Here is a 27,203-nt window from a genome sequence, read left to right on the forward strand (position 1 = left end):
GTTTCTCCTCATTCTTAGCAGACAAAGTTATATATTTGGGGTTCTGTGCGGGTGGTGTATTTACGGGGAGTTCGGGGAAGTCAAACGGGATTTTTTTGGTTTTGTCTTTTCTTTTTGGCTTTTGGACTATCACTTAGTAGTGAAAATCTGTTTTCCATTATGTTAGGTGGCCCCGGGGCCATGGCTGTATTATGCGTACGCAGATTTATTCGTGTGGATGTGACCGCGTGAGTTACCCGCCAGTCACTATACACACACACATACGTACATGAGTGACTCGCCGGTCACAGCGACACACATACATGTGCACACTTACTTGTGCTCACGTATGAGCCTCCGAGTGGCAACTTATACATACATACTCGCTGCTGCTTGTCGTCAGCATTAAAACGGAATAAAGTTTAGTGTATTATTCATTTGACTCGAAACAAGACGTCTTTTATTTCACACATAATATTTGTAAAATCAATCTCATATTGATAACTGGCGCAGCCTAAAGACTTCAGGGACAAGAAGAAGAGCCCCGAAGGAACCTACTTTATAAAATATTACAAAGCATAAGTATATTTATTATTAATAAATAGATTACAATTACATATACTTATATATATATAACAAAAAAATATATATATGTATATATATAATAATAATAATAATATAGGTGTATATAAATAGAAATATGTGCATGTGCATGTTTATGTACGTACTTGTATGCAGGTAACATTTGTTAGCAATTATATGTAACTGCATACATATACATGTATGTATGTAGGTACATACATACATGTATATATTGCATAAATTGCTGTCTGATCGTGCTAGAGATCATTAATGTATTTAGTGATCGAACCTACTGTATCGAACAGAGCGAACGAGACAAACAAACAAAGTAACATTGTAAATTTATGTATGTATACATACATATGTACGTATATTAAATATATTTACGATCTGAGCATTATATTATGATTACCATTATTTTGATTGACAATTAAACATGTATATACATGTACATATACCAAAGTTTTCAGCAGAATTACATACATATCTACATATTTCATCATCTTAGTAAATTTTACTTGAACTATGTACATATTTGTGTACATATGTATAATTCTATTCCTCGAATTCAGAAATTCTTGTTAAATACATACATATACACCCATGCATTGTCAAAGCTAAATTTGACTACACTGCGTAATTTCGCTATTAGAGCGAGACCAACACGCCACCGAATAAAGGCGCCACTAATCGTCGTTGCACAAAAATTTTACAAGAATCGCAATAGTCCAGCTTCGTCGCAACGCGTCGATGCGCAAGTACTGCGTATTTTCATAGAATTGTATTATTTCATCATCTTTTGCCGCCACTGCGTTACTTTGACGACAGCGACGAAATCATTTCAATTTTGAATCTCGTTGCGTGTGGACCTCGCTGCTCATTAAAGACAAAAAACAAAAAGTTTACGAAAACAGTGCATTAGAAGGATTTTGAACAAACTAAATATTAATAAACAAGAGAGAAACATCAAAACGAACAATATCGAAGCATCTTCATTAGCAAAGCAAAGTGAAAAAAAAAAAAAAAAAGGAAAAAAGACTTGGTGGTGTTTGGACAAGATCACTGCATCGAGCAAGGATCTTGGACAAGTTCAAGTTTATTAAATGCTGAAACTGAAAAGGTGAATGAAAATATATAAAAGTGCAAAACCTATATATGGAATAAATATTATGAAATTAAACCAATTTCATTTTCCCGACAGTACAACCTTGATGTCTGAACAAGATCACTGCATCGAGCAAGGATCCTGGGCAACTTCAATTGTATAAAAAAAAAAAAAAAAAAAATAGAGAAGAGGAAACAAATAAAATAAAATAAACAAAATTTAAAATATCACACAATACTCAAGTAAGTAAGAACAAATGTGTGTGTAACCTTTGTATTATACAAAACCAAATGTACATATGTACATAGGTATGTTACAAAACATGACTGATGTCTGTCCGCCCTTAGGTATGATAACTGCAGCGCGCAAGAATCAGACCTCGCTTCAGCACAGTTGTGAAACAAAACAAGAATACAATTTAATTATACAAGAATATAATAATAATAGTAATAATAATAATAATGATAATAATAATAACAATAATACTATTCACACAGCAAGAAAAGCAAAGGGAAGAAGAGACAATAACGGAAACGCAACAACTACAGCCCAAATTCATTGTCACGCTATAGCCCAAATTCATCGTTGCGCTACAAGAGGATGGATACCATACAGGGATAACATATACCGTACCTACTACCCCACTTAAGTATCTACAATAAGTAATATCGAATATAAAATAAGAAACGCATAGCCTAGACATCCACATATTCCAATACGCATTATTATTATATATATTCATTACACACACATACATACGCATAAAATCAGACACATCATGCCAAAAACAACAACAACAAGAAGTGCAAGGCGCACTGCTAACACAGAAGACAGGGAAGAATCGCCGATTTTTAATGAGTCACTGGATGAACACATACCACCGGCTCAAGAACCTAATTCAGATAGACATAATATAACAGGTAGTTTCAATATAGCGGATCTTATAAAGACAATGCCCATTTATGAAGGAAATACAGAAGAATTAGGAGAGTTCACTTCAAACGTCGAGGAAATACTCTTGTTTATAAAAGGTTCAGAGCAAACTCCTACAGGGTTATTTATTTTAAGAGCAATTAGGAACAAAATACAAGAGAAAGCCCACGAAACTTTATATCAAACAGGAGTCAAATTAAATTGGAACGATATCAAAAATACACTAGTAAGACACTTTTCGGACAAAAGGACAGAATCTGATTTAATTGCTGAACTAGGTATTTTAACAACACAGAGTCACCCAGTAGAAATTCTTTACGAAAAGGTTACCAGCTTGCAGCGAACTTTAATAAACATTGTTAACGAAAAAGAAGGTAACCCAACAGTGCGAGAAACAAAAAAAGACTTTTTTATAAAACAATGCTTAGCCACATTCCTAAGAGGACTACGGGGACCATTAGGGCCTAGTATCCGAGGAAGAAACCCAATAGATGTTATTACAGCCTATGAACTAGCAAAAGCTGAAAAAGAAATTTTTAAAAAATCAAAGACAAGCTAGATTCTGGAGTCAAACTAGTAAAAATTCAATTAAATTTAAAAATAGTTTTACAGGTCGTGAGTCAAATAGATCACAAAAGCAACAAATCGGAGAAAAAACTAACTACAGTAATAACCCGTACACCCATGATAACATTAATAGAGAGCAACAGAACAGACAGTTTAAACGTAATAACAGAGAAAACTACAGTGGACAATCCAGAAATACTAAATTTTCTAAACAGTCTTATAAATCACTCATGTCTAGAGACCAGGGAAAGAAAAATAACAATAACCAGGAAGAAATAAATAACATTAATGATGACGAAAATTTTCAATTAGCAGCCTCAATAACCAACCAGGGTACATAACAAGGGACAGGCATGGAACTGACCTACCTTATATCTTGATAGAGTCTATATTTAATAAACAATTGAAATTTTTGATTGATACAGGATCTACAGTATCTATTATTGACCCTTTATTTGTGGCACCAGAACACCATATAAGACTAAATGAACCAAAAATAATAAAAACAATAGTAAACTCACACACATTAGATTAGCCTGCACATTGAAAATATTTGATGAGTTTCAACAACAAGGAACATTTAATTTTTTGCTATTCAAATTTCACTCATTTTTTGATGGTCTTATCGGCATTGATATATTGAAACAATTACGAGCAAAGGTCGATGTAGATAAATTAATTCTACAAACACCCAATGCGCAATTGGTTATACACACAAAAGAAAATATAACAGGCAAAAGACAGGTGATTGAAGAGGCAACAAGATGTACGATTCAAATACCTGTGAGTTTAAAGGAGGGTGTTTTCTATTGCCCAGAAATTCGACTAGGTAACGAATTAGTTATTTCAAAGGGTTTATACTCGGCAAAAGACAATTTCAGCATAATGGAGATTACTAACTACGCAGATACGGAAAAAGTCGTTTATTTCGATCAACCGTTATTAGTAACTCCATACATAGAAGAGCAATACATCGAAGTGAATTTGGCTTTTCAAAACGCCTCAAATACAGTAACAACCTCTTTTAATTTTCAAGAAAAAATAAGAATTAACCAATTAAACACTGAGGAAATCGAATCTCTAAAAAAACTCTGTCTAGAATTTGCCGAAATATTTTACGACGATAGAAACCCATTAACATTCACAAATAGTGTGAAACATAAAATTCCTACCACGGATGACATTCCCCTCTACACAAGACCGTATAGATATGGTTTTAACGAAAGAAAAGAAATACAAGCTCAGATTAAGAATCTACTTAATCAAAAAATTATCAGACATAGTCATTCCCCCTGGAGTGCACCTGTATGGTTAGTTCAAAAGAAATTAGATTCAACAGGACAAAGAAGGTGGAGGTTAGTGGTAGATTATAGGAAACTAAATGAAAAAACTATTAAGGATAAATATCCCATGCCAATAATTAATGATGTTTTAGACAAATAGGGAAAAGCTAAATACTTTTCATTACTAGATTTAGCCAGTGGGTACCACCAAATCGAGATGTTTAAAAAGGACATTCCAAAAACAGCATTTTCAGCAGAAGGGGGGCATTACGAGTTTGTACGAATGCCGTTCGGCCTTACTAACGCCCCGGCAACTTTCCAAAGGGTAATGGACTCTTTGTTTGGAGATATACTTGGCATATATTGTCTGATATATTTAGACGATATTATTATATTTTCCTCTTCATTACAAGAGCACATTCAACATTTGAGAAATGTTTTTACAAAGATTAGAGCAGCAAACTTAAAGTTGCAAATAAATAAGTCCGAGTTCTTAAGAAAAGAAATTGAGTATTTAGGGCATGTTGTAAGCTCAGAGGGCATAAAACCAAACCCATCCAAAATTGAAGCAATAAAGAAATTTCCTCTACCAAAGACCCAAAAACAAATCAAATCCTTCTTGGGGTTAATGGGTTATTACAGAAAATTCATTAAAGACTTTGCCAAAATAACTAAACCCCTAACTAAACAATTAAAAGGAAAAAATAAAGTTGTTATAGATGAAGAATTTCAATCAACATTTGAAACTTGCAAGTCTCTTTTATGTAACGACCCTATACTGATATATCCTGATTTTACTAAGCCGTTTATATTAACAACGGATGCTAGTGATTTCGCTTTAGGGGCAGTATTATCCCAAGGGACACTGGGATCAGATAGGCCTGTGTCTTTTGCTAGCAGAACCTTATCAGATACTGAATCAAACTATTCTACGGTTGAAAAAGAGATGCTTGCCATAATTTGGGCAATAAAACACTTCCGCCCCTATCTTTTCGGCCAAAAGTTTAAAATCGTAACAGACCACAAACCTCTAACTTGGTTAATGAGTTTTAAGGAACCTAATTCAAAATTAGTAAGGTGGAAATTAAGACTGTTGGAATACGATTACGAGATTATATATAAACAAGTAAGAAAGCTCTAGTCGAGACTACTCGACTACGAGATCCCCTGAACCCTTGGAGTAATAGCTATTTCAATAATTTTTTGCGACTTTCAGCTCACACAGGAAACACGCACACACACACACACACACACACACACACACACACGCACGCACGCACACACGGGCATACATACACACACATACATACACACACATACACACACACACACACATACACAAACAATTACATACATATACACACACAAGCATAAACACGCATGGGCTGCAGTGAGCGCTTACTATGAGAACTTAATTGTTTAATAACTTTTTTTGTGGGCGTACGATCTTCATGAAACTTTTAGATTATGATTATAACATGGATATGCATGTAATTGCTAAAGCACAAGTCTCTAGTATTTGAAATACGCTTTTTACAAAAGTGAGGGTGAGGGGGTGAATTTAAGGGTGGGGGGGTTAATTTTAACAAAAACCGAAATTGTATAAATTGCATATAAGCATACATTAAAAATTTGGAGACTCTAGCAATAAAGGTGTACAAGATATAATTTTATAACTGGGTTTCGATAAGGTTTTTTATCGATAAAAAAAGATCGGGATGAGTTATCGAATTTTAATGATAAACTTGATATGCGCGCTGTAATTACGGACATTTTACAAAAAATTTGAAGTCTCTAGCTCTTATATCTTCTGAAATCGACGCGTTCATACATACGGACAGACGGACAGACGGACGGACGGACAGACGGACAGACGGACAGACAGACGGACAGGGCCAAATCAACTCAGCTCGTCACCCTGATCAAGAATATATATACTTTGTGGGGTCTGCCACGCCTCCTTCTCCCTGTTACATACATTTCAACAAAACCATTATACCCTGATTTCCCATTGAAAATGGGTTCAGGGTATAAAAAGGGTCGCAAAATGTGATCGCAGATGCTTTGAGTAGAACAGAAATAGACGTAAATATAGGAGAGAATAGATCACGTAATGCAACCTATGGAGAAACTATACATTCTGCACAAGAAAATTGGGAACAAGGAATATTCATTTCTGAAAAACCACTTAATGACTTTAATATACAAATTATTTTTAAAGAAGCTGATCAATCAAATATTAAAGTGGAAGTGCCCTTCAAAAACAAAATTAGGCGTACCATTTATGAACCCAATTTCAACGAAGAGTTAATGACGAAACTTTTGAAATCTGTTTTAAAACCAAACAAAACTTGCGCAATACTTGCAACAGACACAATATTTAACATAGTGCAACAAGTGTATTCAAAATATTTTGCTCATAGTTAACTCTACAAGATTTTAAGATGCACAGAATTTCTGAGAGACATTATAATACTTGACGATCAACAAAAAGAAATTAGAGAATATCACCTTAGAAATAATCATAGAGGGATCGACGAAACATGCGCCCACTTAAAACGATCAATATATTTCACTCACATGAAACAAAAAATTGCACAAACAATAAATAATTGCGACATATGTCAAACAATGAAATACGATAGACACTCTCAAAAAGTCCCATTTCAAGAACCCGAAATACCTCAAAAGCCATTAGATATAATTCACATGGATATATATTCAATTAGACATAAATATATATTAACAATAATTGACAAGCTATCGAGATTTGCTACCGGTTACACCATAACTGCTAGAAACTGTATTAATGTTGTTAAATCACTCAAACATTTCATTTGTACCTTCGGAATTCCAAAGAAGATAATTTGCGACCAAGGACCTGAATTTGCGGGAAACATATTTGTTGATTTCTGTACACAATATAATATCATCAGACACGTAACGTCATTTCAACAATCTTCAAGTAACTCCACAGTGGAACGTTTTCACTCATCCCTAACAGAAACTTACAGAATCATATACGATTTGAAACAAAAAAATAGTCTACCTTGCACACACGAAGAGATATTGTGGGAAGCATTGACCACTTTTAATAATGCCATTCACTCAAGCACAGGTTATACGCCATTCGAATTATTTTCAGGTAGAACGCATATTTTTAATAAAACAGCTAACTTTACCAATGAGCATGAATACTTACAAGAACTAAATTTATATCAACGAAAGTTATACCCAGAAGTAGTCCAACAATTAACCGACAAGACACTAAAACGCACAGCTAGCTTAAACAAAGACAAGACTGACCCACCACAACTTGACAAAGACGAAATTGTATTTCGAAAAGAAAATAGGAGAAATAAATTAACCCCTCGTTTTACAATACACAAAGTACTAGAAGACAAGGGACCTACTTTCACATCAGCAAAAAATCAAAAAATTCATAAATCAAAAATAAGACACATAACAAACAAGTAAGAAAGCTCTAGTCGAGACTGCTCGACTACGAGATCCCCTGAACCCTTGGAGTGCTAGCTATTTCAATAATTTTTCGCGTCTTTCAGCTTACACAAGAAACACACACACATACACAAACACATACACACACAAGCACCCACGCATAAACACGCATGGGCTGCAGTGTGCGCTTACTATGAGAAATTAATTGTTTAATAACTTCTTTTGTGGACGTACGATCTTCATGAAACTTTCAGATTATGATTATAACATGAATATGCATGTAATTGCCAAAGCACAAGTCTCTAGTATTTGAAATACGCGTTTTACAAAAGTGAGGGTGAGGGGGTGAATTTAGAGGTGGGGGGTAAATTTTAACAAAAACCGAAATTGTATAAATTGCATATAAGCATATATAAAAAATTTGGAGACTCTAGCGATAAAGGTGTAGAAGATATAATTTTATAACTGGTTTTCGATACGGTTTTTTATCGATAAAAAAAGATCGGGATGAGTTATCGAATTTTAATGATAAACTCGATATCCGCGCTGTAATTACGAACATTTTACAAAAAATTTGAAGTCTCTAGCTCTTATATCTTCGGAAATCGACGCGTTCAAACATACGGACAGACGGACAGACGGACAGACAGACAGACGGACAGGGCCAAATCAACTCAGCTCGTCACCCTGATCAAGAATATATATACTTTGTGGGGTCTGCCACGCCTCCTTCTGCCTGTTACATACATTTCAACAAAACCATTATACCCTGATTTCCCATTTTCAATGGGTTCAGGGTATAAAAAGCCAAAGACCCTTTAGTCGCATACCTAGATAAGAAAATATATATAGATACATACAAAAACAAGTAAGAAAGCTCTAGTCGAGACTGCTCGACTACGAGATCCCCTGAACCCTTGGAGCAATAGATATTTCAATAATTTTTCGCGACTTTTAGCTTACACAAGAAACACGCACACACACACACAGACAGGCACGTACGCACACACAGGCACACATACACACACACGCATACAGACACACATACACAAACACACACGCATACTCACACAAACGCATACAGTCCAAACACACACGCATACTCACACAAACGCATACAGAGTTCGAGTTGCGTTTTCACGGAGTGCGGTCGATGTCATCGTGGTCCATCGTAGACAATAGCTTGAACTGTGTTTTCCCCTGTGAAAGTGGAAAGAACTGAAGTCAACGTGTTTGCTGTGGGCGCGGCGTACCCAGCGACCTCAAAAAACTACCAGAGACTTACTGCGCGGCGGTTCGTGGAATTCCCAAGCGGTATAATTCAGTGGTGCAAGAGAGGGGGGGGGGGCGATAGCGTCAGTGTTTTGGCGTCAGGGCTTCTTTCCTTTCCTTGTCTTTTGTGAGCGCGTAAATTTTGTTACTTTAGGCGTCACACTTGCGCAATAAGAAAAATCAGGTGCATTCACTCTAACAGCTGTTAGTAGTGCTGGAAATTGCATCGGGCAATCAGCTGCTCACTAACGTTGGTGAGTTGCTAAGCCTTAGCAAAGACAGCAACCTAGCTGCTGGAGTGAAGTAGCAGTTATTAAAAGTAGTGCATACTTTCGGGCTCTCGCTGTAGTCAAGTTGAGTTTAAGTTACTGCGGGTTGTAAACTCAGATTATAGTAGTAGCCATTGCCCACTACAGGCTTCACGCCGTGGTAGTCGGAGCAGAAATGGATGCCATGATGGAGGACGAGCTGCAAGCTTTTGCGCGTCGTTCCTCGTTGCAGCGATCGCCGCAGCAACAACAGAGGGTGTTGGCGCAGCCGTCGACTTCTATCCAGGCTCCAGTGGCTGAGTGCCAGGCACCCAAGTCACTAAAAGAAGCGTTAGCTCAAATAGGAGCTACACTAGAGGGTTTGTCTGCCTTATTTGGGGGTCAGCGGCATATAAATGCCTTAATGAGAGAGGAGCTGGCTAGGCTGGTCAGCCTTCACAAGACGGCCGAAGCGTTCTGCAACCGTTCGGTTAAAAACTGTGAGGTGCAGACCACGCCACTCAAAAAAGTAGGCGAAAACTTTAAGGCAGCGAGCATTAGTGCTACAGTAGGTAGCAATACTCCCAAGCGGTCGAGGGAAGTTGCCTCCGAACAGAGGAAAACTCCCTCAAAAAAGCCGAGGCCCAATAGAAGTGCAGCGAACCCAAAAGAACCAATGGCTCTACGGGCTACAGCTGAATCTGAAACTTCAAACCAGGCCGCCCGACAGACAAACCAGAGCAGCTGGACAGTCGTCAAAGGGCGGAAGCCTATGCAAAAACGTCCCAGGACTGACGCGATTGCGATTTCAGGCGTAGGGGGTTGCAGCTATGCGGACATGCTTCGGGAATTTAAAAGCGACCCAAATTTGAAGCATCTGAGCAGCGACGTTCAAGGCATTAGGAAGACAACTAAGGGGGACCTTTTACTGCAATTGAGTAGGAAGCCGGAGCATAGCGCTGAGGCTCTGCACGAAGCTGTAGGCAAGGCCTTGGGAGACCGAGCGGTAGTTAAAACACTTACCGAATCGGCTCAAGTTGAGATTCGCGATCTAGATGAGTTAGCGACCAAAGAGGAGATCTTGGAGGCAGTTAGGGTGGAGTTGAAGAATAGCTCACTCCCCATTGAGGCTATCAAATCGCTTCGGCCAGCTTTCGGTGGACAGCAAAGAGCTACGGTTGCTCTTCCAATTGGGAAAGCTAAAACTCTGCTCGAGCTGTCCAAAATTAGAATAGGATGGGTAGTTTGCCGTATCCGAGCCGTGGAGCAGCCTAAACGCTGTTTAAAGTGCCTCGATTACGGTCATATGGCAGCAAACTGCGGCAGCGACTGTGACTTAAAGGGCGCCTGTTTCAGGTGTGGAGAGATGGGTCACAGTGCCAAAGCATGCACCAAGCCACCAAAATGTAGCCTCTGCATCCGGAAAGGTGAAAAGCAGACGGACCATTCAGCAGGCAGCTTCAAGTGCCCATCTTACCGTGAAGCTGCTCGTAAAATGAAATGTTAAGGTTTTTGCAGCTTAACTTAAATCATTGTGTTGCTGCCCAAGATCTTCTAGAGCAGACCATTAGGGAAAAATGTATAGATGTAGCTTTTCTCAGTGAGCCTCACCACTGTAGAACCAGCTGCCCTAGGACATGGTCAACAGACGTTAATGGCAAAGCTGCGTTGTGGGTATGCGGCAACTCAACGAACGTACTTTCGAATGTTAAGTCATTCAATGGGTTCGTACGTGGCCGATATGGTAGCTTATGGCTTTACAGTTGCTATCTGGCCCCCAGCATGCAGCTCAGTGAATTCACGACGGTGCTCGACGAGCTTGCCGAGGATGCTAGGGGTCGGAAGGCCATTATAGCTGGAGATTTTAACTCCTGGGCGCTAGAATGGGGTAGCCCAACAACAAATGCCAGAGGTCGTATCCTACTGGAGATCTTCGCGACACTAGATGTTGCACTGCTCAACACTGGCCATGAGTACACCTTCAGTCGGGCGGGATACGGGTCTGTTATCGACATTACTTTTGTCACTTCATCCCTCTTTCGGGGAGCAACATGGAGCCATTGCGATAGCTATACAGGCAGCGATCATACGGCACTTCTGTTCACAATAGGTGAGCCACCTGCCAGGGCGTCAACATTGTGGAGGGAGTCGTATAGGCTAGACACTTTTGATCCCGCGGTCTTTTAAGAGGCCATTCAGTCTCTGGGTACAATTGGTAATGCTGAGGCCAGAGCATGCCAAATGGTAGCCCAAATACAGTGTGCCTGCAATAGCAGCATGTTACGTCGCAAGCAGTTCACGCGACAACATGAGCCTACGTATTGGTGGAATACGCAAATAGGTGACATTCGTCGCAAATGCATCCAGGCGAGAAGAAGCTACCAACGGGCTCGCGGTAGGTCAACGTTTTTTGAGAAACAGTTAGCTTACCAGGCAGCTAGAAGACAGCTGAAGAAGGCCATTCGGGCAAGCAAAAGAGAATGTTTTTTACAGTTGTGCGACTCAGCCGAATATGACCCTTGGGGCAGGGCATATAAGATAATAGTTAAAAGACTATACGCAGGTAGACAGGTGCAGCCTACGGATCGTCTGGAGCTTAAATCGATTGTGGAAACACTCTTTCCAGAAAGTTTAAGCTCCATTCACGCCCCTGAGTCCGAGTCTGCTGATCAGGGCTCAACGAGCACTGAAATTGTTTTAGTTACAGAGGAAGAAATATCAGTAGTTCTCCGAGGTCTTAGAACCAACACAGCTCCAGGGCCGGACGGGATCCCAAATCGTGCGCTAAAGCTAGCCCTCGCCTTGCACCCAAGTACGTTCGCCGAATTATTTAACGAATGCCTGATCCAAGAGACGTTCCCGGCAAAATGGAAAGCCCAGAATCTGGTATTGCTACCCAAGGCTGGCAAACCACCAGATGAGCCATCTTCGTACAGACCGATCTGTCTCTTAGACACCATGGGAAAGGTGTTTGAGAAACTGATCTGCTCTAGGCTGGAGACTGCGATTGCAAGCGCCGGAGGCCTGTCACCAAACCAATTTGGATTCCGGAAGGCCCGGTCAACAACGGACGCGCTTAACAAAGTTGTCGGTCTGGCCACTTCCGCTATTCAAGGCACCAGATGGAGGCACGGGACGAAGGAATACTGTATCATCGCGACCCTGGATGTAAGGAATGCCTTCAACACAGCTAGTTGGGATATGATACTGAATGCGCTGTCACAATATAATATCCCTAAATATCTAAGAGAGATAATAAAGAGCTACTTCAGAGGAAGAACACTGGTATACAACACGAGTGAGGGTCCCCAAACTCATACAGTGTCAGCTGGAGTACCCCAAGGCTCAGTGCTGGGGCCTCTCCTATGGAACCACCAGCAGGCGCGCACACCATTGGCTTTGCTGATGATGTAGCTGTCGTAGCCATAAGAAAGGAACTCAAAGATACAGAGGATATGTGCAGCGAAAGTATTAATCGCATACGTTACTTAACCGCAAACATGGCGAGGTTAACTTCTACCTTACGCAGATCCTCTCGGGTCATGGATGCTTTCGGAGCTATTTGAAGCGCTTTGGCCACGAGGAATCTGACGAGTGCCCCTGGTGCGAGCGAGGGCATGTGGAAGACGCCAACCACATTCTTTTCGAATGTGGACGGTTCCTGGAGGAGAGGCGTCGTCTGGAAGAGGCAGTGGGCCGCTCCATCAGAGCGGACAACTTAGTCAACGCCATGCTGGAATCGGAGAAAGCTTGGGAACTAACAAGCACCTTCGCGGCCACGGTGATGATGGAGCTCCGCAGAGTCGAGCGATCGAGAAGACGAGCTGTCCCAGGCTAAGGTAGCGCATAGTGCTTGCGAAGCAATGCTTTACGGCCGTCCCGCAAGCACCGCGCGCTATCCTAGCCACCACGCAACTTGCAATTTGTATAATTTTGTCAATAAATGAATATAAAAAAAAAAACACAAACGCATACACACACACACATACACACACATACACAAACACATACACACACAAGCACCCACGCATAAACACGCATGGGCTGCAGTGTGCGCTTACTATGAGAACTTAATTGTTTAATAACTTTTTTTATTGATGTACGATCTTCATGAAACTTTCAGATTATGATTATAACATGAATATACATGTAATTGCCAAAGCACAAGTCTCTAGTATTTGAAATACGCGTTTTACAAAAGTGAGGGTGAGGGGGTGAATTTAAGGGTGGGGGGTAAATTTTAACAAAATCCGAAATTGTATAAATTGCATATAAGCATACATTAAAAATTTGGAGACTCTAGCAATAAAGGTGTAGAAGATATAATTTTATAACTGGTTTTCGATAAGGTTTTTTATCGATAAAAAAAGATCGGGATGAGTTATCGATTTTTAATGATAAACTTGATATGCGCGCTGTAATTACGGACATTTTAAAAGAAATTTGAAGTCTCTAGCTCTTATATCTTCTGAAATCGACGCGTTCATACATACGGACAGACGGACAGACGGACAGACAGACGGACAGGGCCAAATCAACTCAGCTTGTCACCCTGATCAAGAATATATATACTTTGTGGGGTCTGCCACGCCTCCTTCTCCCTGTTACATACATTTCAACAAAACCATTATACCCTGATTTCCCATTTTCAATGGGTTCAGGGTATAATAATAACTTTTGAATACATAAAATACAATACTTAAATTATTTTGAAAAATAATTGAATTGTTATTTTTATACGGCTGCAAAGGAATAGCCATACTTAAATTGAAAAAAAAAAAAAAAAAAAAAAAATTTTTTTTTGAAATATAGTTGAGTTTTTATTGTTATCGTTATTGTTGTATGTAAGTTATGTTACAAATTTAAAGTATACTTTAATTGTCACACGTTTTATCGTAAAAAAAAGTTAGAACAAAGATAAAATCTATAAAAAATACCTATACATGGAACCTAAGCAGCTGAAAAGGAACGTCAATGGTGGACAATTCAAACCTTTCAGCCTCCAGTCAGACCATATCTTCGTTCTGGCCTTCACTTCAATCTAGGAGGGGAGGAGTTACCCGCCAGTCACTATACACACACACATACGTACATGAGTGACTCGCCGGTCACAGCGACACACATACATGTGCACACTTACTTGTGCTCACGTATGAGCCTCCGTCAGCATGAAAACGGAATAGAGTTTAGTGTATTATTCATTTGACTCGAAACAATACGTCTTTTATTTCACACATAATATTTGTAAAATCAATCTCATATTGATAACTCGTGCAAAAGAACGAGCAAGAAAGGGAAGAGAGAACGAAGAGGTGTATAGAAACTGAGTGAGACGAGCTTATCAGAACAGACAACTAATCGCGATGAGTGTTAGTCGAAGACTGATTCAGTATCATATCCCAACTAGCTGTATTGAAGGCATTCTTTACGTCCAGGGTCGCAATAATGCAGTATTGCTTCGTCCCATGCTTCCATCTTGTGCCATGGATGGCGGAAGTGGCCAGACCAACAACTTTGTTTAGCGCATCCGTTGTTGACCGGGCCTTCCGGAATCCAAATTGATTTGGTGAAAAAAAAATAAATGTTTATGTGTGTGTGTGTGTGTATGTATGTATGCCTGTGTGTGCGTGCGTGCGTGTGTGTGTGTGTGCGTGTTTCTTGTGTAAGCTGAAAGACGCGAAAAATTATTGAAATAGCTATTACTTCAAGGGTTCAGGGGATCTCGTAGTCGAGCAGTCTCGACTAAAGCTTTCTTACTTGTTTTATTCTCCCAAATCTTATATCGTTTGATGGCGTTATATGGCTCGATTTATTGAAAAAAGTTAATGCGACTTTGAATTTCAAAACTAAACTAATCACTCAACACTATGGTAGTGAAACCATACAGTTTCTGGCAGGCCAGGATGTCAGTCATTTGCAAGTTCGATCTGAGGCAGTGCCGTTGGCCATTAAGGAACTTTTCGATGAAATGATGAAGGAGAAATCCGGCGTTTTTGCAGATCCCAATGAAAAGCTCCCATACAATACCAATATCGTGGCAACAATTCGAACACGTGATGAGGAGCCAACACACTCTAAACTATATCCGTACTCTATGAGTGTTAGATCGTTTGTAAATAATGAAATACAATTGCTGCTCAACAATGGCATTATTAGACCGTCGAGATCTCCATACAATAATCCCATATGGGTCGTAGATAAAAAGGGTATTGACGAAAATGGAGTTAGGAATAAGAGAATGGTTATAGACTTTAGAAAGTTAAATGCAAAAACTATTGAGGAAGCGTTTAATAAACTAAAACAAATTTTGGTCTCAGAGGAGGTTATGCTCGCGTGTCAAAATTTTGGTAAGCCTTTTGAGCTTACAACCGACGCTTCAAATGCGTTGGGTGCAGTATTGTCTCAAGATGGCCGTCCCGTCACAATGACTTCAAGAACTCTTTAAAAAGCCGAAGAGCATAATGCGACCAACGAGAGAGTTGCTTGCTATTGTTTGGGCTATTAAACCGTAAGGAAATTATCTTTATGGAGTAAAGGGCCTTAGGATCTAAACGGATCATAAGCCCCTGACCTATGTATGCCGTATTGGATCGAAATCCGAATTCAAAAATCCAAAGATGGAAAGCGTTCATTGAGGAGTACGATGCCACACTTCTTCACTATAAGCCCGGAAAAGAGAATCAAGTTGCACATGCATTATCTCTCCAATATCTAAACTATACGGAAGAAGATATTAGTTCAGACATGACAACAATTCATAGCGAGGAAAAACACCTTCAAAGCGAACTACCATTTTGTTTGGCAAGAAAATACGGCATATTATAGTTTTTACCGATTTTCAGAGCTTAATTAACATGGTGCATGACTGCGTTAAATTGGGAGTGGTTAATGCAATTAAGTGTGAATTGTCAGTTCTTGGTAAAATTCAGGATCGGCTGGTTGAGCTTTTCCCTATAACTTGTTTCCGACACACCGAAAATATGGTTACTGACGTTTTTAACCCTAACGAGCAGCTCGATATTATTAAGCAGGAACATAATAGAGCTCATAGAGCTCCACAAGAAGATTATTTTTTTCCCAAAATGGAGAAAAGGGCAAAGGAAGTTGCAGGCAAAGTATGCTAGACACCCAAGGAAGCATCCAATCTGCGAGACCCCTATTCCAACTTATGTCGGGGAACTTCTGCACGTTGACATTTACTCTGCGGACTCAAACTATTTCATGACATGCGTGGACAAGTTGTCTAAGCTTGCAGAAGTGCAAAAAATAGCATCTCGTACAATATTGGATGTAAAAATACACCCTCTGCAGCTGTTAAATGTATTTTCTCGAACAAAAACTATTTATTGTGACAACGAGCGGTCTTTAATCTCTTATACTGTTGTATCATGTCTTCATGACTATTTCGGAATAACAATTGCAAGTGCTCCTATGCACAGTACATCGAACGGGCAGGTCAAGAGATTTCACAGCACCCTAAGCGAAATAGGTTGATGTCTAAAGTTAGCAAAAGGAATCGAGGACACAGCGGACATAATTTTACTAGCCACTATAGAGTACAATAGAACTGTTCATTCAGTAACAGGGCAGAAACCAATCGACTTACTTAATTCAAATGAGTCTGAAGCGGCTATGAATCAGGTTAGAAAAGCTCAAGAAACTGAATTATTAAACCATACTAAGAAAACTGTTGATCGCAAATATAAACAAGTAGGAAAGCTCTAGTCGAGTGTGCGAGCAATAGCTATTTGAATAATTTTTCGCGTCTTTCTGCTTGCACAAGAAACACGCACACACACAAACATACACAGACATACTGTAGATAGACGAATGGAGCGACTCAGTTGTGATCACTTCTTGTGTTCTTCAGAGAATGCACTCTGTATGCATGCAGAAGGCATATACAATTAAGTGTTTAAGCTACGGCGCGGACGAGAACGTAACAATGCTTACGTTGCAGATCCCACGCTGCAGGCCGGCTTATACATAAGTGACCGATCATATTACGGCACTTATTTATAGCTGTTATAATATAAATGAAGCAACAAAGTGTTGTTATGTTGTGAGCATGATACTCTTACTTATATTGGGCATATGCCTACTTCATATATTGTATACACTACAATAATGTGAGCATATGCTTATACGACATACAACATACTACACCTCCCTTTTTATACCCTGAACCCATTTTCAATGGGAAATCAGGGTATAATGGTTTTGTTGAAATGTATGTAACAGGGAGAAGGAGGCGTGGCAGACCCCACAAAGTATATATATTCTTGATCAGGGTGACGAGCTGAGTTGATTTGGCCCTGTCCGTCTGTCTGTCCGTCTGTCCGTATGTATGAACGCGTCGATTTCAGAAGATATAAGAGCTAGAGACTTCAAATTTTTTTTAAATGTCCGTAATTACAGCGCGCATATCAAGTTTATCAATAAAATTCGATAACTCATCCCGATCTTTTTTTATCGATAAAAAACCTTATCGAAAACCAGTTATAAAATTATATCTTCTACACCTTTATTGCTAGAGTCTCCAAATTTTTAATGTATACTTATATGCAATTTATACAATTTCGGTTTTTGTTAAAATTTACCCCCCACCCTTAAATTCACCCCCTCACCCTCACTTTTGTAAAAAGCGTATTTCAAATACTAGAGACTTGTGCTTTGGCAATTACATGCATATCCATGTTATAATCATAATCTGAAAGTTTCATGAAGATCGTACGTCCATAAAAAAAGTTATTAAACAATTAAGTTCGCATAGTAAGCGCACACTGCAGCCCATGCGTGTGTATGTGTTTGTGTATGTGTGTGTATGTGTTTGTGTATGTGTGTGTATGTGTGTGTGTATGTGTGTGTGTATGTGTATGTGTGTGTGTATGCGTTTGTGTATGTATGCGTGTGTGTGTGTGTCTGTATGCGTGTGTGTGTATGTATGCCTGTGTGTGCGTACGTGCCTGTGTGTGTGTGTGTGCGTGTTTCTTGTGTAAGCTATCTATTGCTCCAAGGGTTCAGGGGATCTCGTAGTCGAGCAGTCTCGACTAGAGCTTTCTTACTTGTTTAAAAATATTTTTAATGAATAAAAAAGAATTTTGTTTTCAATTCTGTTTGTTATTAAATGTTTTTTTTTTTTTTTTTTTTTTTTTTAATTATACTCCATTTATTTCTCTTTAAAATACAAAAAGAATGGCTACTGTAACAATAAAGATTATTTTTAAATAATTTTTATACCCTGAACCCATTTTCAATGGGAAATCAGGGTATAATGTGTAACGAGTTACATTATCAATCGCAGATGGTGGAATAGGAGGATTAGAGCAGTGCACGCGCTGGATCCGGCCATCGGGAGAAGGGAAGGGGGTAAGAAGAGGGGAACTGCGACTCCTAGCGCTGCCAATATATATTTATTAATAAAATCGCGTGCAAACGATTATCTTCGGCCACTTGCTTAGAAGAGAGAAAAGAAGAGAGAGAGAGATAGAGATAGAACAGATTTAGACACACACCAACATACCTGTCCAAGCTGGGTCTCGCTGCGCAAGCAAATATGTGCCTGCTCAGCGAAAGTCGGCCTTTGATATTAAGGCGACCGACCGTGCCCACCCTACCTTGATCGCTGGCTACCTGCCTATATTTTCAGCGACCCCATTCCCAGCTAGGAGAGCTAAAAACCTATAGAAACGCGCCGCATGGCCCCAAAATAATTAAACATCATTAGATTTAATATAAACAAAATAATTATACATATGTAACTTGTTGTTTTGGGCAGAAGGCCTAAGAAAATATAAACAAACGATAAGAAAGCTTTTGGAGAGCTTTTTCTCTGATCGAAATGAGGAAGGTAGAAGTGGATAGAGATTAAAATTTATGCATTATGTTCTTTCTTTTTAATGCAGCGGGTGTTAAAAAAAAACCGCTGACTGATACGAAAAAATAAATATGGAATTTGTTAAATTTATAATGCAGCTCCACTTACTGTGCTGTCCCGCGATGAAAGCGCTTCCATTTCGGTTGGGCGGCAAGCTGTGCTAACAAAAAAATGTATATGCAACTACAAAAAAAATATAATGCATAAAATACGAATGGGAAATGTTCATCGGGAGGAGGTTAAGCTTATTGACTAATGTTATTTTTAAATTATTCTACTATTTAACTATTATATTATATTCATGGTGAAATGCAAAAAAAGAAGAAAAAAAATGAACTCGGTGCCTATAATACAAATTACTACATCAATATTCGCCAAAAGTGGGACTTCTTAAATAAAAACAAGTAAGAAAGCTCTAGTCGAGACTGCTCGACTACGAGATCCCCTGAACCCTTGGAGCAATAGATATTTCAATAATTTTTCGCGTCTTTCAGCTTACACAAGAAACACGCACACACACACACACAGGCACGTACGCACACACAGGCATACATACACACACACGCATACAGACACACACACACACGCATACATACACAAGCAAATACACACACACATACACATACACACACACATACACACACACATACACACACATACACAAACACATACACACACATACACAAACACATACACACGCATGGGCTGCAGTGTGCGCTTACTATGCGAACTTAATTGTTTAATAACTTTTTTTATGGACGTACGATCTTCATGAAACTTTCAGATTATGATTATAACATGGATATGCATGTAATTGCCAAAGCACAAGTCTCTAGTATTTGAAATACGCTTTTTACAAAAGTGAGGGTGAGGGGGTGAATTTAAGGGTGGGGGGTAAATTTTAACAAAAACCGAAATTGTATAAATTGCATATAAGTATACATTAAAAATTTGGAGACTCTAGCAATAAAGGTGTAGAAGATATAATTTTATAACTGGTTTTCGATAAGGTTTTTTATCGATAAAAAAAGATCGGGATGAGTTATCGATTTTTAATGATAAACTTGATATGCGCGCTGTAATTACGGACATTTTTAAAAAAAATTTGAAGTCTCTAGCTCTTATATCTTCTGAAATCGACGCGTTCATACATACGGACAGACGGACAGACAGACGGACAGGGCCAAATCAACTCAGCTCGTCACCCTGATCAAGAATATATATACTTTGTGGGGTCTGCCACGCCTCCTTCTCCCTGTTACATACATTTCAACAAAACCATTATACCCTGATTTCCCATTGAAAATGGGTTCAGGGTATAAAAAAAGGCAATGATTATTGTGCAACAGGTGCAGGTGCGGAGATATATGTATGATGCGGTATTCTGCAGCACTGCTTATATGTGGTTGTGCGCATATGCAAAGATTTAGTTGTGCGCCGATGCAAAGATTTAGTTGTGCGCCGATGCAAAGATTTGGTTATGCGCCGATGTAAAGATTTAGTTGTGCGCCGATGCAAAGATTTGGTTGTGTGCCGATGTAAAGATTTAGTTGTGCTCCGATGCAAAGATTTGGTTGTGCGCCGATGTAAAGATTTAGTTGTGCGCCGATGTAAAGATTTAGTTGTGCGCCGCAATTGCACTTTGGCAAAAAAAATTAAAATTTTTTGCTGGGTGCCAAACCTGCAAAGAGGTTTGTGCGAAATGATTTTAGGCCTATATTCTGACTTATGGAAATGCCACTACTTTCTCCTTACCGAATTCATTAGTTTGGCACTTGCACAAAAGAAATAGTACTTTCACTTTAAAATTTTTCTTTAATTTTCAAATTAACTTTACACTATTTCATAGTGTGATTTTTGCACAACCTTTTCAGTCGGTGGTTGAGATTGGAAAGAAAGAGGAAACATGGCCGATCCCATGAAGCGACAAGTCATCGCTTGGGAACAGTTTTTTATGGCCTGGCTGAGAATGACAATTTCTCCTGTTATTACTGGAGATTCGGGATTGCCACATCCGTGATCTCGTTCAACTATGCTAAGCCACTATGCTCAGCGCACTGCCTACTTTTAGGCTGTTTCTTTTTTTCCTCTATTCCAGCGCCACTACAAGACCCCCCGACCAAAATCACACTATAGGGTGATTCGCGCTGGACTCTGCGATTATTGTTTTAGGTCTTTTGCATGGTATTTACCAATCAAGCGACCCTGCAAATCTTCAATTTCGTAATAACTATTGCCAAGTTTTTTTTTAATTCTTGCCTTTACGAAGTTCGGAGCTAGTTTCGCATTAAAACCCTGTACGAAATTACTTTGTTGAAAATTACGCCTGTAAACTTCTTGACCTACCACAAACGAAACATCACGACAGCGCATATTATAGATATTCTCGTTTCGAGTACGTTGTTTTTGCATGCAATCCTTTGCCCTGTCGCGTATAAGATCAAATGAATCTTCACGATTAAATCGAATAGCGCGATCTTCTAAGAAGTTTAAATTACGTAGCAGTTTGCACGTGGATGCATTGGTCAACATATTTTGGCCAAAGGCGATTCGATAAGGGCTTGTGCCGATAGCCGAATGCACGTCTGAACGCAGAGCACAACAGATAGAGCTTAGATGAGCGGCCCAATCTTTTTGGTCAGGTGCAATATATGACTTTATTGCTGCAATCACCGATCGGTTGACTCGCTCCGAAGCATTTGCTTGTGGGGAGTAAACGGCCGTATATGTATGGTTAACTCCATACTTTTATAATAATACGTTGAACAACTGAGACTTGAACTGTACACCGTTGTCAGAGACTATAGTTTCAGGAACTCCGAAGCAATGAAACAAGTCCTGCTCTAAATAGTCTGTGATGGCGTCGGCAGTCAAATTTTTTACTGGTTTCAAAAAGGGAAATTTCGACATATGGTCTAAAACAACAAAGACTCCTATATTCCCGGTGCGACTTCGCGGATATGGACCTAGAAAGTCAATATAAAGTTTTTGGAACACGCGTTGCGTTGAGACCGATTTTCCTAAGGGTGGACGTAGTGTGTAATTTGGGTGCTTGTTGCACTTGCAACTCTCGCAATTATTAACGAATTTTTTTACATCTACTACCATTTTCGGCGCAGCTTATCTAGCATCTTGTTTATGCCTGGGTGAGAAGCTAGTGGAGGCTCGTGGGCCTTCTTAAGGACTTCTGGAACCAGCGATTGGGGAACCCAAAGTTTCCAACACAAATCATCGGCTACTTTATCACCCGACGCGTGATCGGCGATATATATAATCGTCAACTACCTTTACATCTGGTGATCTAGATTGATTGGCTAATATTTTGGCTTTGAGTTCTAGATAGTCAGATGTCTTAAAATGAACCTAGTCGAGATCCACTAAACAATCGGCTGAAATTGCAGACACATCTTCTGTGTACACTCGTGATAAAGCATCTGGTACAATGTTTTGACTGCCTTTTCTATGGACTATTTTAAAATCAAAACCCAGAAGTTTTAAGGCCCACCTTGCTAACCGAGAACTCAAGTCAGTTTGAGACATGAGCCATTTTAGAGAAGCATGATCTGTGACTACAGAAAATTCTTGTCCTTCAACATAAGCTCTAAATTTTTTTATCGCTAAAATAGCTGCCGTTACGGAATAATTCCTTTGACAACGGTTAAGTTTACGAGACATAAAAGCCACCGGTACCTCTTCATTATTGTCTGTTACCTGGACTAACACAGCACCAACACCTGTATGGCTGGCATCGCAGTGTATAGAGAATGGTCTGTCAAAATTTGGACTATGCAAAACTGGAGCCGTACTAAGCTTCTCCTTGAGTTCTTCGAACGCTTTTTGAGCTGATTCACCCCATACAAATTTTTGTCTATGTTTCAACGTGTCTGTTATAGGGGATGCAATGGTGGCATAGTTCTGAATAAATTTATTGTACCATCCCGTCATACCTAAAAACCGCTTAACTTGTTTGACTGACGTCGGGACTGGGAATTCTGGGTCTGTGCTAACTGTGTCATTGCCAATCACATGACCTAAATATTTGACCTCTTTGAGACAGAAATTACTTTTCTCAATATTGATGGTCAAACCTGCTGTTTTTATGTGACTTGCCAACTCTTTTAGGACATTTAGATGCCGTTCGAAAGTATCTGAAACTACCAACAAGTCATCTAAATAGATAAAAAACTTCACGACGCAGATTAGTGGGTATTATTCTATCCATCAACTTCGACATTGTCTGTGGAGCATTACAAAGCCCAAAAGGCATAACCGTGTATTGATACAACGGCCTACCAGGTACGCTAAATGCGGTTTTATCGCGTGACTTCGGCTCTAGTGGAATTTGCCAGAAAGCATCTTTTAAATCTAAGCTGGTTATGATTTCAGCTTTTGGTAGCCTACTAAGAATACCCTCAATGAACGGCATAGGATATGCATCCTTAACGGTAACCGCATTAACACGCCTGCTATCTAAACACAAACGAACCTTTCCTGGTTTGCGAACTAACACAACTGGAGAGGACCAAGCGCTTTGTGACTCCTCTATCACGCCTAATTTAAGCATTCTGTCCAGCTCTTCATACATTAACTTTTCTACTGCTGGTGAAACTGGATAATGACGTTGCTTAATTGGAGCGGCTCCGGCGACATTAATCTCATGCGAAAGAAGAGTTGTTCGTCCCAAGCCCAGTTTAGCAAAAGAAGGGAACATGTTAACGTGTTGCAGCAGCAATTGATGCTGCGTGACTGTAAGTGGTTTTAGGTTGCGATCCTCTAAAGAAGACAAATTATTAACTGTGGGCACCACCTCCAGCGGAAGAAGATTAAATTGGGTCCAAAAATCTATCCCTAAATATAAATCTTGAGATAAGGAGGGTACTATATAAAATGTCAACATTCTAGCTTCATTTTTAAATTTGATTTCTGTAGTGATTTTGCATATTATATTCTGCGCCTTGCCATCTGCAGTACGTACAGATGAATTCAGAGGCTTAAATACAATATTTGAATAAGAACATGATTACAAAATTCACCAGCAATACAGTTTATGGAAGCTCCTGTGTCCATTAGGCCAGTAATACTCTTTCCTAATAAACTAACATTTGCATATGGCCTAATATCTTGAGCGTTTGCTATCACAGCTAACATTAGCTGCTTCTGCTCTATCTTATGACGTTTTTTTTGCTGAGATACGACGTAGTTGAGAGCGAGATTTGGAGCTTATTTGTGTGTGTATTGTTTCGGAATGGGCATCATAAAGTTGTGAGGTCGTAATTGGGTCGTTGGTATAGTCAACGGATTGAAAATCTATGTGTTGGTTGATGTCGACTTCATTTGTTTGCGTGCACTGGTCGACGGTGCACGGGCTGACAAGTTTTTTGAATGCTTGTTGCATTTCATGCACGAAGGCTTATACGTGTCGAGTTTGCCACAACCATAACAAAATACTCGACGTTCCGCAGTACAATCTTGGTACCTGTGCCCTGTCGCATTACAGTTCCAGCACAGTAAATTTACTGCTGATACTTCTGGACTGTCTACGTCCTCATCCGAAGACTCGCGCTCTATTGCCATTCCATTTACTGAGCGACGTGGCATAGGTATAGGATGCGGCCTATTAACTAATGGCTTGCCAATCGTTTGCAAGAAAATTTCGCGCGTGCGCACCAAATGGCGTAGCTGAGCAACTCTTTCAATTCTCTCATAAAGAAGTTCATGCTGAATTTCAGGGAGCAAATTATTACGGAGAATTTGGAGTAGAGATAACTCACGCAAGGGACTCGAAAGTTTGCCCGCAAGTGATACGATGGCCTCATGGAACTCATCGAAGGGTTCGCCTATCTTTTGCTTACGCCTATCGATAGCAGCTCGGATATGAAGGTCAGTTCTATCATCATTAAATTGCTCTCTAAGTGCAAAACAAAGTTCTTGCCAGCGAATCCCAGGCACACTTTTGTGATAGCGCCAAAACCAATCACTACCATCAAAGAGGTTGCTAACGTATCTAGACAACAGCTCGAAATTGCCTTCTAGAGTCTGATGCGTAAGAGCTTCAGTTCGGTAAATGAAATCTTCTACTGACAAGGCCGTTTTGCCATTGAAACATACCTTCCAATTTGAAATAATTTGGCTGATGCGATCTGGTCGCAAATCCGTTCCTAATGACGTGAATCTATTGTTTGAATGGGTGCCAGATATAGTTGAGGCTGGTTGAAACTCTTGTTGGCCGAGATTGCTGGTATTATCTTGCACTGGCAGTATGGGACTGCGACTTGTATGCGGCTCTGCGGATGATGAAAGCAGTTTCTGGAAGCCACTCTCTATCACCTGCGACAACGTCTCACTTTGCCTCAAAGAAATCTGAGCTATCAACTCGGTTTGCCGAAGTGAAGCGGCAGAAATGGCGTCAGCTATCATTGTAGCCAAGTCTGGAGTAAGTGTGGGCGCCACTGAAGGAACCAAGACTGGTGACGAAATATCACCTTCAGACATATTGGAGGTTGCTGTCTTTCTTGCCTGAGATCTAGTTTTGGTTGCTGCATTCGACCCTGATGGCTTATCCATTGAAGATTCTGTGCTGACGGCAACACTCTGTAAACGCAACGACTGTTTACAAACTGGACAAACTGTCTTATTGGCTATCTTAGTGTTAAAACACGATTGATGAAAGGTATGGCCACAACTTGTTTTAAATAGCTGGCTTTCGTTAATAATAGATTCTGTACAAATAAAACAGTTTATGATAGGCTCGTCAGGCCGGGATAAATTTTCGCTACTACGCGTTAAAGGCATTTTCTAATCGATATAAATAATAATTAGATAGCAAGCAGATGACAAGTAATTCAAAAAAACTTAACTGACTACTAATAAGTAGGAATATACAGCATTAATTAATAACTCCCAATAGAAAAAAAAAAAAAATAGCAAAAAAATAATAATAAAATCAAACAAAAATAAACTCGCAAAACGGTAACTGCAAAAAAAGAATAAAGCTAATAAGTAAACCAAATCCAAAAGAATAATTCAATTACATACGATTTTGGGGTACCATGCGAACACATCCAATAGACAAAGTTAGCCAGGCACATAGGTGCTATGAAAGTAGAAAATTTTAGTAAAGAGAACAACACGAAACAGAAGCAAAAATGACATAAGGCGGCGATACCACAAATTCGTTGCGCGGAGGATAATAGATCGTGTCCATTGAAATCCACATCCAGCTACAAGAATATGTAATATTAGGTACGCACGTTCCTTTTAATAAACTGGAATGCATTATTGCTTTTGCATGCACTTTGCTAAAGTGGACCGAGACACATCGAAGAGATAAAACAAATCAGCTGATAATGACTTGCATCGATTGTTGTCGGGGCTGCCGGACTAATCGAGCCCCACGTTGGGCGCCAAAATAAATATATGATTTTAAAATTAATTCTGTAACGAGTTACTTTATCAAGCGCAGATGGTGGAATAGGAGGATCAGAGCAGTGCACGCGCTGGATCCGGCCAATGGGTCATCGGGAGAAGGGAAGGGGGTAAGAAGAGGGGAACTGCGACTCCTAGCGCTGCCAATATATATTTATTAATAAAATCGCGTGCAAACGATTATCTTCGGCCACCTGCTTAGAAGAGAGAAAAGAAGAGAGAGAGAGAGATAGAGATCGAACAGATTTAGACACACACCAACATACCTGTCCAAGCTGGGTCTCGCTGCGCAAGCAAATATGTGCCTGCTCAGCGAAAGTCGGCCTTTGATATTAAGGCGACCGACCGTGCCCACCCTACCTTGATCGCTGGCTACCTGCCTATATTGTCAGCGACCCCATTCCCAGCTAGGAGAGCTAAAAACCTATAGAAACGCGCCGCATGGCCCCAAAATAATTAAACTTCATTAGATT

The 27,203-nt window shown here is 39.6% G+C and overlaps 1 protein-coding gene and 2 long non-coding RNA genes across 5 annotated transcripts; 1 reads left to right on the plus strand and 2 right to left on the minus strand.

Annotated features, from left to right (window-relative positions):
• Positions 1-207: 207 nt before the first annotated feature.
• On the plus strand, positions 208-7,399 carry LOC149268221 (uncharacterized). 2 transcript variants are annotated; one of them, XR_016270845.1, is made up of 4 exons: positions 208-561; positions 1,390-1,681; positions 1,763-1,908; positions 2,164-7,399. It is a non-coding gene; the product is annotated as an uncharacterized LOC149268221 (long non-coding RNA). The 2 variants fall into 2 exon arrangements; XR_016270844.1 differs by lacking the exon at positions 208-561 and having other exon boundaries at positions 1,382-1,681.
• LOC149268222 (uncharacterized) lies at positions 1,242-26,680 on the minus strand. Of its 2 annotated transcripts, XR_016270847.1 has the most exons (4): positions 26,471-26,680; positions 26,341-26,398; positions 19,414-19,488; positions 18,554-19,109 (listed from the first exon to the last, which is right to left on the minus strand). It is a non-coding gene; the product is annotated as an uncharacterized LOC149268222 (long non-coding RNA). The 2 variants fall into 2 exon arrangements; XR_016270846.1 differs by lacking the exons at positions 18,554-19,109; positions 19,414-19,488 and adding an exon at positions 1,242-1,434.
• LOC149268223 (uncharacterized) lies at positions 24,613-26,097 on the minus strand. Its single transcript, XM_089473145.1, has one exon. The coding sequence runs from the start codon at positions 26,095-26,097 to the stop codon at positions 24,613-24,615; it is 1,485 nt and encodes a 494-aa protein (XP_089329271.1).
• Positions 26,681-27,203: the final 523 nt, after the last annotated feature.

The sequence above is a fragment of the Drosophila arizonae genome, chromosome X (assembly GCF_054131065.1).
Source record: "Drosophila arizonae isolate 15081-1271.41 chromosome X, UAZ_ARI_1.0, whole genome shotgun sequence".
In the NCBI taxonomy this organism is placed as follows: domain Eukaryota; kingdom Metazoa; phylum Arthropoda; class Insecta; order Diptera; family Drosophilidae; genus Drosophila; species Drosophila arizonae.

Coding starts and splice junctions, on each gene's coding strand:
- LOC149268223 (XM_089473145.1), bottom strand. CDS start 26,097: ATGCCTTTAACGCGTAGTAGCGAAAATTTATCCCGGCCTGACGAGCCT.